At 46.8% G+C, this 10,921-nt stretch overlaps 1 protein-coding gene and 2 long non-coding RNA genes across 4 annotated transcripts; all 3 read right to left on the minus strand.

The window, feature by feature from the left end:
* Window positions 1-46: 46 nt before the first annotated feature.
* On the minus strand, window positions 47-3,726 carry LOC120743431 (SCO-spondin-like). The gene is made up of 9 exons (XM_040047075.1): window positions 3,598-3,726; window positions 2,629-2,685; window positions 2,008-2,177; window positions 1,846-1,892; window positions 1,516-1,716; window positions 892-1,062; window positions 583-783; window positions 387-477; window positions 47-290 (listed from the first exon to the last, which is right to left on the minus strand). The coding sequence occupies exons 1-9, from the start codon at window positions 3,724-3,726 to the stop codon at window positions 47-49; spliced, it is 1,311 nt and encodes a 436-aa protein (XP_039903009.1).
* Window positions 3,727-5,127: 1,401 nt separating this feature from the next.
* LOC120743478 lies at window positions 5,128-6,436 on the minus strand. Of its 2 annotated transcripts, none has more exons than XR_005698209.1 (3): window positions 6,398-6,436; window positions 5,231-5,366; window positions 5,128-5,148 (listed from the first exon to the last, which is right to left on the minus strand). It is a non-coding gene; the product is annotated as an uncharacterized LOC120743478 (long non-coding RNA). The 2 variants fall into 2 exon arrangements; XR_005698208.1 differs by lacking the exon at window positions 6,398-6,436 and adding an exon at window positions 6,180-6,285.
* Window positions 6,437-8,636: 2,200 nt separating this feature from the next.
* Window positions 8,637-10,881, minus strand: LOC120743477. Its single transcript, XR_005698207.1, has 3 exons — window positions 10,755-10,881; window positions 9,835-9,926; window positions 8,637-8,743 (listed from the first exon to the last, which is right to left on the minus strand). It is a non-coding gene; the product is annotated as an uncharacterized LOC120743477 (long non-coding RNA).
* Window positions 10,882-10,921: the final 40 nt, after the last annotated feature.

Genomic DNA, 10,921 nt, shown 5'->3' on the forward strand with positions numbered 1-10,921 from the left:
AGACAGACATCACACATGTAACAATGCAGATGGTAGTGTAAAAGACCTAGATGAGCCCGTCATGACTACCTGTGCACAGGTGCGTGTTGCAGTCTCTCTGCTGCTCAGCATCACCCAGGCAGCCTCTTCCGCCACTCTGCGGAGACGGATTATCACACAGGCGCCTTCTGAACTTGACTCCACCGCCACATGAAAGAGAGCATTCAGTCCAGGCTCCCCATTGGCTCCAGCCACCGTCGACATGGCAGCCGGGGACAGACTGACACTGCAGAACGCCAGCCTCACACGAGCTGAGATTAGGTCGGGAAAAAAGATTATGTGGCATTTTTTTTTTGCTATTCGAACATTAAGAGTGAATTAAAACAAAATAAGAATCAGCTGTTTACCAGTTTTTGCAGTCACTGATAATTTTCTCTCCTGGATTTGCAAACAGCCAATCAGATCCACCGGGCCATAGCCACGATGCATTGCTTGAATCTGCACAAAAATAGACCGATCAGAGCAAATGATCACACTGAGTGGAGTAAAATGTTCACAGTCTAACACGCTGATATTTACAAGTTAGCAAAATTAGGATCAAACCATTAGCAGAGCTGTCGTGGTATTTGCAGCGACACTCCTGTCTGACCACACACACTCCGTCCTGCAGCACCGTGTCACCAGGACAACCACAGGTCGCGTTACACTCGGGGGAGTCCAAGCACTCTGTGTCACCATGGAGATCTGAACAGGAGCGAGGACAGGGCTTCCCACAAGGCCATTCTTCCTGGCCTCCACCACAGTCTGAGAACAAGGTTTGAATAGAATTACCATCCACATCGTTTTTTAAAAGTGGAACAGTGTTTATGCAGTTCTACGGTCAAAGTGAATGAAACCCACAGCTATGCTAACCTGAGCAGATGGTGAGATTTTCACTGCAAGGGCGGCTCTGCCTCCCCTCTCCCAGACACGGCAGACCGCCGAATCTAGCAGGAGGACTGTTACACTCTCTGGTCCGAGTCGACGATCCTGTGCATCCATCGCACTCTGACCACATGGACCAGGGACTCCACGAGCCATGAACTAAAGACACAGTAAGGCAATGAGAAGAAGAAGAGGTACAACTACTCTGATGTAACTGAGAATCTGTAGCTGGAACCAGAAAACCAACAAGAAAACCGACACATATTAAAATATTAATATTTGAAAATATTTGAAAAGGTCGAGGCTATAAGTAAGAGACAAATGCACAGTGATTAACAACAGTAGCAAAACAAAACTGTAATATCTCAGTGAGAGAGAAAAGTGCAATAACAGTAGGTCATTTTTCAACATGACACAGAAATCTGTATAAATGCTATAAAATCAAAAATCCTAGCTGACTTCCATCTTGAGTTACTGCATTCACAAGATTTTCAGAAAACGTGACCTCTGACCTCTGACCTTCAGCCCAAAGTCAAGTAGTTTCAGCCACACGCATCCAGAACATTCACAAACTGTGCGAATGTGTCTTTCCATGAGACATTATCATCTCACCTGGACAGAAAGTAACGACAGGGCAGGGCTGCCTGTGGATCTGAACTCCAACCCCACTGTGCAGTTCCTGCTCACCAGAGCACGGCTCTCCTCCGGCCTCTGGCTCAGGACAGCTGCAGCTTCTGTATCGGGTCACCGACTCTGCTCCACAGGTCCTGGAGCAGGGGGTCCACTCCGACCACTCACACCAGCCACCTGACACTAAATTGGATGTAAACAACTATCTGTGCTATTTTATACCCACTACAAGACATAGCCATTGTCTACATCGTCCTACATATTAACACTATTAAGATGATCTGACTGAAACTGAAAGCTGGCTTTACTTACCTGGACAAGGGTTTCGAGTACAGTTGAATTTCCCACCTTCGCAGGTGCTAAAGAACAAAGGAACAGAAGGATTTTCAGGTTTCCTTTCTAACTGGTTATCTTTGTGTATCCTAATGTGTTTTACATGTGTTACGTGTGCTTCTTGTGTTGTATGATTCTGACCAGTTGTTGCATCCATCAATGGCTTCAATGGTGTCTCCAGGTTCCAGTCGTCGCCCGGTGTTAAGGTCCAGGCAGGGACAATCTTCCTTCTCTAAACAGACGGTCCCATTAGCAGACAGGACTTTTCCCTCTGTACAGTAGCATCCTGGCTCACAGTGCCACTCACAGTGCTGAGAGAGAGGGGGAAATTAGGACTTTTATTAATCCCCAGTAATGAGTGTGAGAGCACATCCATGTCTGACATAAGTCAGAAAAGGGTGGATGTCCACTCTGTGGAATCAGATCCAAAGTGGGAGGCTGACAGATGGATTGGTACCCAGTCTGTATCAGTACAATACTGTGGGTAGTGGCTGAAAGGATAAGACTGTAGATACAAGTGGCAGAATTTATTTTTCAAAGGCTTAAACAGGAGGAGAACTTTCATGAGGCAGTTCCCACCATGACCCAGGGCACGGTTGATAAATTATTTCACCTCAGCATCACCCTGGAAAACCTGAAGGAGGTGCTGAGGAGAGGGAGGACTGAGCTTGTTTGATGACCACCCTCCAGAACCTGGTTTGTGGATAAGAAGCATGATAATACATCGAAGTGACAGACAGGAGTCACACTAGTGATACTCACAGTAAGGTCATCACAGGAGCGAGGGCAGGATGGCCCACAGCTGATGAAACACTGTTCCTGGGACATGGGAACATGGTGCACTGAAAACACAAGCATACAGGACTTTGGGTTTACTTACATAACCATTGGTTCTCAGCGTAGCATGATTGAGATGGCTAATATAGGAAGCATCTCCTTGAGTATTCCTTAGGAGGGATGTGTCTCATGCACGACCACACTGGGCTGATTCCAATCACACTTGAGTTTGCATTACTACGCAGTTATTATTTAAGATAAGCACCTCGTCGCCCTTTGACCCAAACAAGGTGGGCTGTGAGCCATCTCACTCTGAGAACACACAAGTAACTTAAAGTTCTCCTAGAGAAACAACTTTTGTGATTATGATGAAGCCTTAGTATGTTAAGATGCTTCTAAGGACAACAGATCCTTGTGTTGTAGTTTCTTGTCTGACCAAATTAGGAATTAGCCATCTGTCTAAATACAGTAGCTAACAAATGCCTTGCTATGACCACTTTGGTGCAACGTACAAAAGCTTGAGGGCTCAGAGGAGGGCCGCCAAAGGACGTGACACACGCCCTGAAAATCAAACCTCCTCCTGAATTTGTATTTTCTGAGATATTTACTCACCAAAAGAGCTAACCTAGGGCGAAGTCAAAAGTGGGGAGGAGGTTATATGTGCAACACACTTAGGAATGTAGCTGTGGGCTGATGAATGGGGACCATGCAGCTTTTTCACCTGTGGGAACGATAGGAGATTGCCAGTGGTAGCATCTTCTTTTGACCTTGCTGACCGACAGGCTACAAGAACTGTCCCAGTGGAGCTGCTGTGGAGTTCGGTCATTCCATGGCCAGCCACCCTCCCCTCCTGGCCTGGTGGGCTTACGGGGGCTGGCCGGGGGCTTGATTTGTTTGGGAATTTTGAACTAAATACATATTCTATCTATGCTGGGAACAGGTGCTGGTGCACACCAGGAACCGTTCATTGTTAGGCTCGGCAGCCTCAGCGTAGAGAGGATAAAATTTCTCGGGGTCTGACCTCATTGTCATCCTCAATCCAGTGCCCACATAAACCAGCGCCTTCAATCGTGAGTGGGGCATGTTCTAGCTTTAGGCAACACAAGGTAAACCTGGTGTGTGTTTCTACTCATTATATGTCAGGAGGACTGTCTGTTTTAGCTTGTATGGCTAACTACAGCAAAGAAGATGTCAGCTGATGTGCATAATCATAAAAGAAACATCTCAGCGTACAGCTAAGTGGTTAGAACACCACGGTGCATGGCGAAGACTCAAGGTCAGGATGAAGCCAAGTAAACAATGACAGACAAGTTAGCGTTAGCACTCATATCTTGACAGCTAAATAGCTAGCCTATATTGCAGGTCAAGATATGCTTGAAGCACAAAGAGGTGTTTGAACAATGCCTGCGTCGCAGCCACTTAATGGTACGTGGCTCTGCCCGACATGGTCGTGCGATCAGCAGACAGGCCAATCCCATAGTGAGCCTACTGAGGAATGACAAACCCTCAGTAATACAGAATCCACCGCGCTGTACTCAGTGTAGTTAGCAGACAGCACATGCTAGTAATACAAACGCACCTGGACAGTGCTCGGTGTTACAGGATGTGACTTTACTTCCCAGCCCCTCACAGTAATTCCCCTCCCCCTCTGGACTGGGACTGTCACAATTTCTCCTTCTGCTTCGGACCCCCCCACCACAAGACTTGGTACACTCCGTCCAATGACTCCACTGACCCCAGCCACCATCACCTGGAAAAAGCCAACGCATCACATTAAAAAACATGAAGAGAGCAAATAAAGGTTAGTAAGCTGAGCAGATCAACATAAATACATGAATCTAACCCCTTCAAAACTTTAAAGTGCCAGTGTGGACACTTTACTGTGAGTTTACTGCATCCTACTGTACGACAGGGAGGCGTCACTTTCCCTACAAATTAAACTTCACGTTTGCTCAGACTATTAGTCAATACACAGGGACAGAAAAGTAACCCACGGTCACACGGGGCGATGATGCAGACTTGGTCCTCATGGTGAGGGCCCGTACAAGGCAGGCCACTGCCAGAGGGCCGGGGGCTGGAGCAGAACCGGGGTACCGAGACTGAAGGCCTTGCTCCACAAGACACCGAACAATGGACCCCAGGGAGTCCATGCTGACCACTGGCCATCAACTGTTTGGTTTGTGCGGTAAAATCAGGCAAAATCAGTGTAAATCACGTTATAAAAGACGAAAGACATCATCGCTCTGTTATGTAATACATACCATTGCAGCTAAAACGAAACAGGTCACCAGCCTTCCCTCCTTCACAGGTACTGAAATATTTGACACACATTTGTGTTTAATCCACTTTATATCTCCACAGTTTGTCACGGCTCATATATCTGCTGAAGCAAGCCAGCTTTACTTACCAGTTACTGCAGTCTAAGGGCACGGTGTCTCCCGGTTTGTACTGCTCTCCCGCCTACATCACAGCGATCAAGTCAAACTCGCTCACACACACACCGTCCTGGAACGTAGGAGCCCGTGAGCCAAAGAGGTCGTAACCAAACATCTGTTTATGTGTGTGTGTGTTCCTGTCACCCATTCACCTGCTGGACAGTCCCTTGTGGACACCGGCATCCCGGGGTACAGTTCCTGCTGAGATCCAATGTGAGGTCCATGCACGACACTGCTCCCATCATACACTGCATCCACTCCTGGCCCGGAGGACACTTCTGCCTTCGTCTAGCACAGCAACAGAGTCAGAGAAAGACCAGTTAAAACACCTACAGCAATAACCAAAAAACACCAGTTTGAAGGGATGAAAAGTGGGCGAAACGGTGAGCGTATGAATTAGAATGTAACTCATAATATCTGAGTTTTAACACAACAGCCATGGAAATTCAACCCATGAGCAATGTGACTCAGGGCTCTGTTACCAAAACTGTAATCAGCCACCAACAGATAAAAGGCAACACCATACAGTGCCATGAAACAGTATTTAGCCCTTTCTGATGTCTCAGATGTTGCATATTTGTGACAAATAATTCAGAACGATTTTAAAGTTAGGCAAAGATCTCCTGAGTAAATACGAAACGGACACCTTGGCAGCTGGGTTTGGATGGCTCTGAAATAAATCATTTAAATACTGCATTTTCTATTTCCTCTGGTATGTCCAATACTGAATGAAATTTAAACATTTAAGTGTCACAAATGTGCAAAAAAATTAAGAAATGAAGAAGAGGTTTAAATGCACTGCACTGTGTGCCATACTGCCATACTTGGAATAAGTTACAATAAAGTTTAAACAAGTCATCAGATTGTAGCAACTCAAATCACACGAGTCACAAACTCGAGAACACCTGCAAGTGACTTCGGTGCTAAACTCTGTGGGTTTGTTGTGGGAAGTGGACCTCGCCTCGGGTCTTGTGAGAAGTAGCTGCAGAAATGTGAACGATGTCAGCAGTAGTGACTTCTGCTTGTGAATAAACAAAGACCAAACAAAGTGTGCAAATAGGCTGAGACTGTAGGATTGTAGCTACTCAGAGTGAGTCTAACCATGACTGTATGATGTAATGTGAAAGAAGCGTCCTGAGCAGCTGCCATCACTGTCTGTATGGTAATGCACCGTAGCGGATCTCAAGGGAGAGTGAGAACAGCTGAGAAGATCACCGGAAGCCTCTCTTCCTCCATCACAGACACTTGTTGCAGCCGCTGCATCCACACAGCCACCAGCGTTGTGTTATTATTATGATGTAGGCTGTTTCCTGTGTTACCACAAGGCTGCAGGTTGCAGGTGCTGAACTGCTGCGTGGGTGCCGTGAATCGTATGGGGTCCGCGGGTTCGATTCCTGTATCCTCCTCCACACGTCACTGAACACTCTGACCATGGACTCCACGGCTCCTTTAAACCTTAGACGAATCACAGGCTTAAAGTTTTTCATCTTAAAAGGTTTCATTTCAGTTTTTTTTTTCAAATTTTAGAACATATACATTATTGGTCAAAAGTTTCAGAACACCACAATTTTCCATGCTTTCTATTGAAAATGATGCAGTTTGATGTCTGGTTGCACTGTGAAATGAAAGCATGGATCCTGCATGTTGATCCATCAGTCAATGATACCTTCTTCCAGTCTTCAGTAGTCCAGTGGCAGTGTTTCATGGCCCAGGCAAGCCTCTTTGTCTTATTCTGACGTCTGGCTTTCTTGCTGCAACTCGTCCTGTCAAACCTGCAGCTCAAAGTCTTCTCTTTCTTACTACGACCACTATAAGCTGCTTGAAACTTGTTCCTCTGGCTCACTCGTGTCTTTGGGTCTGCAGATCTCTTCCTGTCAGTTTCTGAGCCTTTGATGAGCTGAAGGAAACTGGACTCACTGACACCTTGACTTTCTCTGCAGTCTCTCTTCATTGTTAATCACCTTTTCTCGCCATTTCTGTAGCAACACTCTACTTTCTGCAGTACAATACTGTCAGCTATGCTGACGAGGTCATAGCACCACAGTGTGTCCAACACTGCTTTATGCAGACAGAGGAGGTTGGAAGTAATCCAGGAAGTTTGGACCCAGCTGTTAGGAATTAGTAGCACCAGCTTTCAAGGCCTGCTCAGCCTCCACTGCTGCAGAGCAGCTTAAACTGTTAACCATGCTGTTATTCCCTGAAAAAGGCCCTTTTGTATAATTTTAAATTGTACGTTATTTTTCAGTTTTGGGTAACCTTACCTTTTTTCTTTTACCTCTGGCAGTTCAACACTTACCTTTGTAGCATTTCAAGCTGTTCATTGGACTTGGATGACTTGAATTGTAATGAATAACTGAAAAATCGGGCTGCTCTAAACCTTTTGACCACTAGTGTATTTTCTTCTAATTCAGTCGTTCTCACCGAAGCAGGGCTCAATGCTGCAGGTATCAATCCCAACCCTGTCTCCTTTGCAGGGACGACCACCGAACGCAGGAGGAGGATCGGTTCCTGAACGATACCTCCTCCTCACACCAACGTCACACGTCCGGCTGCAGGCACTCCACTGTGTCCAGCTGCTCCAGCCACAGTCCACTGAGAAACAGACGCACACACGAGAGACGACAAAGGAAAATAAAGTGGCACACACAAACCATTAAGCAAGAAAACACAGAGACAGAGGGAGACAGCAACAGCACGTTTCTTTTTCACTCACCGGGGCAGGGAGCTGTCCCACACTGCATTTCTCCATCGGTGCATGTGCTGTTTGACACACAGTGTAAGGACAAGTGATTTCACACATAGATTACTGTATTTATGGAAGGTTAGAGCTACAGTTTGATCTTCCTCTTTAATGCGATGCACGAGTAAAGAGAGGTACCAGTTATTACAGGCATCAACAGGCAGGGTGGCGCCAGCTGGGTACATCTCCCCCTGGTGGTAACACGGGCACTGTGCCGGGGGCACGCAGCTGCTGTTGAGCAGGTAGAAGCCCGGGGCGCAGTAGCAGCCGTCGTAACAGGTGGTGGCACACTGTACCTCTGTGGAGGTCATGTCCAAGCACACCCGTGGACACGCGCCCCCCTGAGCCTCGCACTCTCGTTCCGTCATATATGTCATGCCCTCTGGACACACGCCTGCGAGGACAGGAGTGCAACAAGACTTGTACGTGATATTCAGCGGACGGGGTGGCGAAACGTAACAGGGACAAACACGGTACCTGAGCAGGGGTGAGAGTTGCAGTCGCGTGTCTGAATGTGAGGCCCAGAACAGCTTTTACCTCCATGCTGTGGTGTGGGGGAATTACACAACCGCTCTCTTGTCTGGACACCAGAGTCACACCTGGACGAACACTGAGACCAGGCCGACCAGGCTGACCAGCCACCGGGCACTAGAAGAACACATCAGCTTTACGGCCTTTCATTTTTCTCTTTTTCCAGGATTGATCATCTCCTGTCTTTGTGTGTCTACATGTGTCATACCCGGGCAGTGCTCAGTGTTGCACGGCTCCTGCTCCTCACTGTCTCCATCGCAGGCGGGCTGCGTGTGGTTAAACGGCGGGCAGCTGCGGAATCGTCGCCTCACCCCCACATCATCTACGTGGTTGAAACACGTTTTACTGCACTCTGACCAGCCGGTCCACTTACCCCATGTCCCACCTGGTAGCACTGCACAACAAGAGGAGGGAAAGTAATGTAATGGACTCATTCAGTGCTTTCCACTGCACCTGAGTAGAGGTCACTTTCTATCACAGCCACACTATGATGGATGCATCACAGAGCAACCTGGGGTTAGTAAGTTGCCCAAGGACATTTGCATGCAGTCTGGAGCAGCCAGGGATTAAAAGCATCAACTTTCCAATTAGTAGATGACCTGCACTCCCTCCTGAGCTGCAGGATTACATCACCTTTAGCATTGTGTTGCTCAAACGTTGTACATGTAGCACAGAACAGATTTACACACGTGTGGACAAAACAGCGATGCTTGATATGAACTCGTCTAACTTACACAAGAACAACTTAAACTTCTGTGCAAAAGAAATTTGAGCTCTTAGCTGTATTCTCTCATAAAAACCCAAAACACAACAATAATCACCGTAACATGCTGTGTGTCGGACGTGTCAATAGATCAGTATTTATTTCTATTGCACATTTAAAAAGAACAGTGTTCAGCAAAGTGCTTCACACAAGGCAGCAAAGCAGATTACAACAAATAGCAACAAAAACAGTTGTAAAGCAGTTACAGTTACAGTGACAGCACAACTGCAGACTGGGAGGAAGTCCAAACTAATTCAAAAGCTGGATGGAACAGGTGAGTTTTTAAGCGTGATTTAAATGATTGAATGGATTCTGACATGCGCACATCGATTGGAAGATTATTCCAGAGTTTAGGTGCAGCAATTGCAAACGCTCGGTGCCTCCAGTCTTTCGTCGGGGCCTTGGTTGCAGTAAGATCAGTTGGTTAGAGGATCTGAGCGCTCTCTTGGGGCTATACACGTCGAGAAGGTCTGTTAGGTAACTGGGCGCCAAGGTATTTAAAATGTTAAAAGTATACAGAAGGATTTTAAACACGATACGGTATTTAACAGGGAGCCAGTGTAGATTGCCTAGAACTGGGGTGATGTGCTCATGCCTTCTGCTGCCAGTTAAGAGGCGTGCTGCGGCACTTTGAACTAACTGAAAAATGCTGGAGGAGGCCCATGTACAGAGAATTGCAATAGTCTAGTCTAGAAGTAGTAAAGGCTGTGAGTGTAATATACCAGGGAAGCATGTGCTGGAGCAGCTCTGAGCCTCAGACGAGTCTCCTGGACAGGGCTGACCTCTGACTGCTCCTGCTGGAAGCACTGGAGACCTGAGGACACAGAGCATAACCACTCCTCACAATCTATTTAAAGTATGTGAGGAAACAAACATCCAAACAGTAAGTGATACAGAAATGATAAATTATACATAATAGCATTTACAACCAACAAACTGAACACTGGTAATATGTTTCACATCAGAAATATACGGTATGATCCCAGAAGCAGGCGGTTAGTGTTTACACAGTGTCGAAACATGAAAGGAAGGCTTTTTAATCAGAGGACAGCATCAAGTCAGTTAAACTTGTGGGCCATTGATGTGTCAGGTAAGTAGCAGAGGGGTTGTTGTTTCAGCTGCTTTGGTGTGATAATGAACCTAACAACCCTCCAAACAGGAGTGGTTTCCCTCCTGATCTTTGTTGACTGATTTTTCAGTGGCTTTGTGCTCAGAGAGGATCAGTGTCACCACTGGTGGCGTGAGGGAAACCTTCATGAAGTTAGCCTGGAGGTTGACGTCCTTTAGTGGGCCCTGTGCTCACTGCCCAACACTTCGTAACCCGACATAGATCATCAGAATTGGCGCCCTGTGCTTTTCAGGTTCACCCTCTTCATTGTTTGCTGACTGTAACATCGTTCAGCGTGATCAGTTTGGTGGTGGGTCAGTGAACAATATCCACAGAGGGACACACAGACTTCTACATGCTAGCAAACGGCACTCTGACTGCCATTAAGTACCAGGATGCTTGGACCCACTGTTAGTGGATCCTGGGTTCCTCCTGGTGCTCAGCGATGCCCGTCCTCATGAGGCAAGAGTTTGCAGGCAGGTCCTGGGACAGACTGAGCTGCTTTAAAGCATATATTAAACTAAACAAGCTTACCTGTAACGTTGTTGTAGCCCCAGACCACAGGTTACATCACAAGGTGACCATGACGACCAGGCTGACCAGTGACAGGTTGCAACACAGCTGGATCTGTCACATGTCACTTGCCCATCTCTGCACTTACTGTAAGAATAAGAAATTTGATCGAGAATACATAAAGTATT

The sequence above is a fragment of the Simochromis diagramma genome, unplaced genomic scaffold (assembly GCF_900408965.1).
Source record: "Simochromis diagramma unplaced genomic scaffold, fSimDia1.1 OVJJ01000715.1, whole genome shotgun sequence".
NCBI lineage: Eukaryota > Metazoa > Chordata > Actinopteri > Cichliformes > Cichlidae > Simochromis > Simochromis diagramma.

Bases quoted from the DNA above. Each gene is read 5' to 3' on its own strand.
- LOC120743431 (XM_040047075.1), bottom strand. From the start codon at position 3,726: ATGCCCCACTCACGATTGAAGGCGCTGGTTTATGTGGGCACTGGATTG. The intron at 2,178-2,628 runs GTGAGTATCACT...CCTCTCTCTCAG, and splicing joins GCTCCTGTGATGACCTTACT to CACTGTGAGTGGCACTGTGA. The intron at 1,893-2,007 runs GTCAGAATCATA...TTTGTTCTTTAG, and splicing joins ATTGATGGATGCAACAACTG to CACCTGCGAAGGTGGGAAAT.